Source organism: Alligator sinensis, unplaced genomic scaffold (assembly GCF_000455745.1).
Source record: "Alligator sinensis unplaced genomic scaffold, ASM45574v1 scaffold796_1, whole genome shotgun sequence".
In the NCBI taxonomy this organism is placed as follows: domain Eukaryota; kingdom Metazoa; phylum Chordata; order Crocodylia; family Alligatoridae; genus Alligator; species Alligator sinensis.
Genome location: NW_005842141.1, coordinates 1,500,144 through 1,503,671, shown reverse-complemented (window position 1 = coordinate 1,503,671; position 3,528 = coordinate 1,500,144). Strand labels below are relative to the sequence as shown.

The 3,528-nt window shown below is 47.1% G+C and overlaps 1 protein-coding gene across 5 annotated transcripts in view; it reads right to left on the bottom strand.

The window, feature by feature from the left end:
- The window catches only part of GRB10 (growth factor receptor bound protein 10), a 201,342-nt gene that overhangs the window by 87,419 nt on the left and 110,395 nt on the right, over window positions 1-3,528 (bottom strand). For all 5 annotated transcript variants that reach the window (XR_003094437.1, XR_003094438.1, XM_025206119.1 and 2 more), the window contains one exon: window positions 1,822-2,038. Coding sequence is in view for 3 of the 5 variants with exons in the window: in XM_025206119.1 (XP_025061904.1) it covers window positions 1,822-2,038 (217 nt within the window). In the remaining 2 variants the exon portion in view is untranslated. The remainder of the gene's footprint in view (window positions 1-1,821; window positions 2,039-3,528) is intronic.

The window sequence follows — 3,528 nt, the reverse complement described above, 5'->3', positions numbered from 1 at the left end:
GCGGGAATGCTGCTTAAAGAAAGATGTTTTGTTTTGTTTTCAAGGGTATCAATTGGAGAAAAAAAAAAGAAAGATAGCTCAGAATAAGTTTTAGAGAGCCATAATTTCCCATTTATTTTGGAAGGCTAGTCAGTAACTAGACAGATGGAAAAGTGAATTGATAAGATTTTTTTTTTAGAAGAGGATTTTAGAGAACTATGTGCAGTTAGTATTTATAAGGTTTGTTTTTAATGCAAATTTGCATTAATTTCACACTGAGAAGAGTGAAATATTCACTTTCTACTTGTCATGGACTAGCTTACTGCCACTATGCTGGAGGAGCTGAAAAATGCCTGGAGGTGTGGTACGGATAACGGAACACTGCTTAGTATGTTTAACTTGGAGTTTTATGAAGACTTTTATATTGATCTAAAGCTCTGAAAATTTGTGAAGACCAACTGTGGTTTTATTTTGGGCGTTTCTAACAGGGCACCTTCTCAGGGCCGATTTTTTTGTGACCCACCTACCTGTTTCTGGGCTAACCGCCGGCCTTCTCATCTGCCATGCCTTGTTGTTAATTAATTGATGTTAATCAAGTGGATGGTTGTCCATTTCTTGTCCCAATGTCAGGGGGCGCTAGCTGCGGCTCTGTTCCTCCCCTACACCACAGCCCAAGCCTCACAGATGGCATCCATAGTTCTTACAATCACCGGCCCCATGCTGGGCCCCAGACTTCTCCGATTAGGACCCCTCTAAGATCCCTCCATTCCGGCAGCCTAATCCACCTTCATTCTCAGCTACATAGCTCCCTGAGCTGCTTCCCCCTTACAGGTGTGGTCCCCCTGGGACCTTTGCCTCTACTGGCCCTGGCCCAGCTCCAGGCCAGTTGGAACCCCAGGCCCTCAGCTCTGGGCATACCTTGCGGTCGGCCCCTGGCCCTTCGACCCTTCTGGTCCTGGACCCGGCATGGACCAGTCGGGGGATGTCAATACAGGTTTGAGTCTATGTCCCCACTCTCTCGCCGGGGTCCACCTTCCAGACCCTACAAGAGGGTAACCCACCCAGTTGTGGGAGCTGGGGTTAAGGCGCCCCAACCTACCTTTCACCAGGGTGGTAACTGGCCTGACATTTCCTGGGGGCTCCCGCGCTACTGAGAGCCCCCATCAGGTCACCCACTCCCGGCAGGGTGCAGTTTTAGGTCATGCCCAGGACCAGGAGCCTCCTGACCATCCCCTACAGCTCCTCCCTTATCTCCAGAGTGATACCTGCAGCCCCGCAGCCAGGCAATGTTGTTGCCTGGCCTTCCAGCAGCAAAATGCCCTGTTTATATGGGAAGCCCTGAATCCAAAATGGCTGCCCTAATCAGGCACCTGCCGGCTGCTGTCTTCAGCCCCTTAAAGTGGCAGGCACAAGCAGTGCCCTGCCACAGCGTTATAAACATACCCTTGACTGAGGTATATATGTGGTTAAAGTGGTCATTAAAATATTCCTAAGGAACTAGGAAATTATTCTGAGCAAACATTACAACTGACAGTACACTTAGATGAAGGAAGTAAAATAAATCTCAAACAGGACGTTACTTAAGCAAACCCATATTAATGAAGTGGCTTGTAAGTAAGGCACGCAAACAATGCACCGAATTCCACGCCCTGCCCACCTCTATTTTACCCATTCTGCCCCATTCAAAAAAAAAAAAAAAAAAAAATCAAGGATTTCATTCCTTGGCATACTAAGCAGCCATTAGGTGTCAAGTCATAAGATGGATCCTTTCCCCCCACCCCATTCGTTAGAAACTAGTTTTAATAAATGGAAAAGTCCCTTTGTCTCTCCCCCTTTCCATACCTCACTGCTATAATGCGTACTGGCTGAGATCGCTGCACCTTCTGCCTTGGAGACATAGGGTGAAGTGAACTTGTTCCTGAGGATGGCAATTGGCTGCGATTAAATTGACCGTTTTGAAGAAGTGGAGTGGTTTCTGACTGCATACTGCAGGTAGTGTACAAGCTTTCAAATGAGGAGTTCATGTCGTTTACCAAAGCTTCTAGGTCCACATCGTCATCTGCAAAATAAAATAAGGATTGCATGAAACATATGAAGACTACAGCTAAAAAAACATGACAAGAAACCTGTCTTGGTTTTGTAAAGAGATTGGGTACTCTCCTATTACTACACAGGTTTCCCTCGCTTTATGCTGTACATGCATTCCTGGAAAACAGTGCATAACTCGAATTCTCATAAGAGGAACCCACTTTACAATGTAACAAATAGGGATATGTTCCAAAACCTCAACTGTACTGACCCTCACTTTCTACCACTTTTACAAGACAATTTTGGTACTCACCAACAGCAGACAATACACACAAGCACAGGGCACTATTAAAATAGGGATGGCACCTACAGAAACATGGCGCAGACAACGAGTGAGGAGCACAGATCCACACAGGAGACTATATTTTGGTGTGCGCCACTCCCACAATGCACCATACAAAGCAGCTGACTGTGGGCTTCCACCACACCAATCGCATAAGAGTAAATTTACCTTGCATATAATGAATTTTTAGTATAAATAGGGTCATCACATAAGAATACACATAAAGCAAGGGAAACCTGTATATCCTTGAAGTCCAAATTTCTTACACAACGTCTTGAACCATTGTGAAAAGGTAAGTTCACAATTTAAGAAAGCCAAAAAACAATTGTGACAACTATTGAGAGGACAAGCAACCTCAAAGTTAATTGTTAAAAGTCACTAGGTTCACTACCGTCAAGGTATATTTGGCCTGCATAGTGGATGAATGTACAATCACAGGTCTCATTCACTGTCAATACCAATTACCATATTTACTCAAATATAAGATGACCCCTCCCAATCAGAACGGGGGAAAAGCCCCTCATTTTATGTTTGCATGTGAAGCCAAGGGGAGAGCAGGCAGCTGCTGCAGCTCTGACTCTGGCCCTGAGCCCAGGCTGGGGCCGAGCCAGACCAGACCCACAGCAGCCTCCTGCCTCCCCCTCCACCTCTGGTCTGCTCTGCAGCTTCTGCCCATCCACTTCCCTCCCCCTTATTGTCTCTCTTGGGCACAGAATGCATGGAACCTCATTCCCCTAACCGGCCAATCGGCAACACTGACACTGCTGCACGGGCAGTCAAGAACTGAGATTCCATGTGCCATGCTCCAGGACAGAGCAGCTCAAGCACCATCAGACTGTAAGGGGCAGGGAGGTAAAAAGGCAGAAACTGCAAAAGTAGTTGGGGAGGAGGGGCAGAGACTGGGGGGAGTTTGGGGGGCATGATGCAGAAACTAGAGATGTGGGGGTAGGGGACATGTGGTGGGGGGAGCAGGAAGGCTGCAAAGGGAAGGGGGTGGGGCAGAGGGCAAGGGGGTCACCTGACCCCTGCCCCAGCAACTGGTTCCCCTGTTGTAGCAGTGTGAGGAGTGGGGAGGGGTGATTCAAGACAACCCTACTTAGATTCTAGACCTGGAAAATTTTTTTTTTTTTTAATTTCCTTCCATATATAGCATCCAATTATTGGGGGGGGGGGGGGGG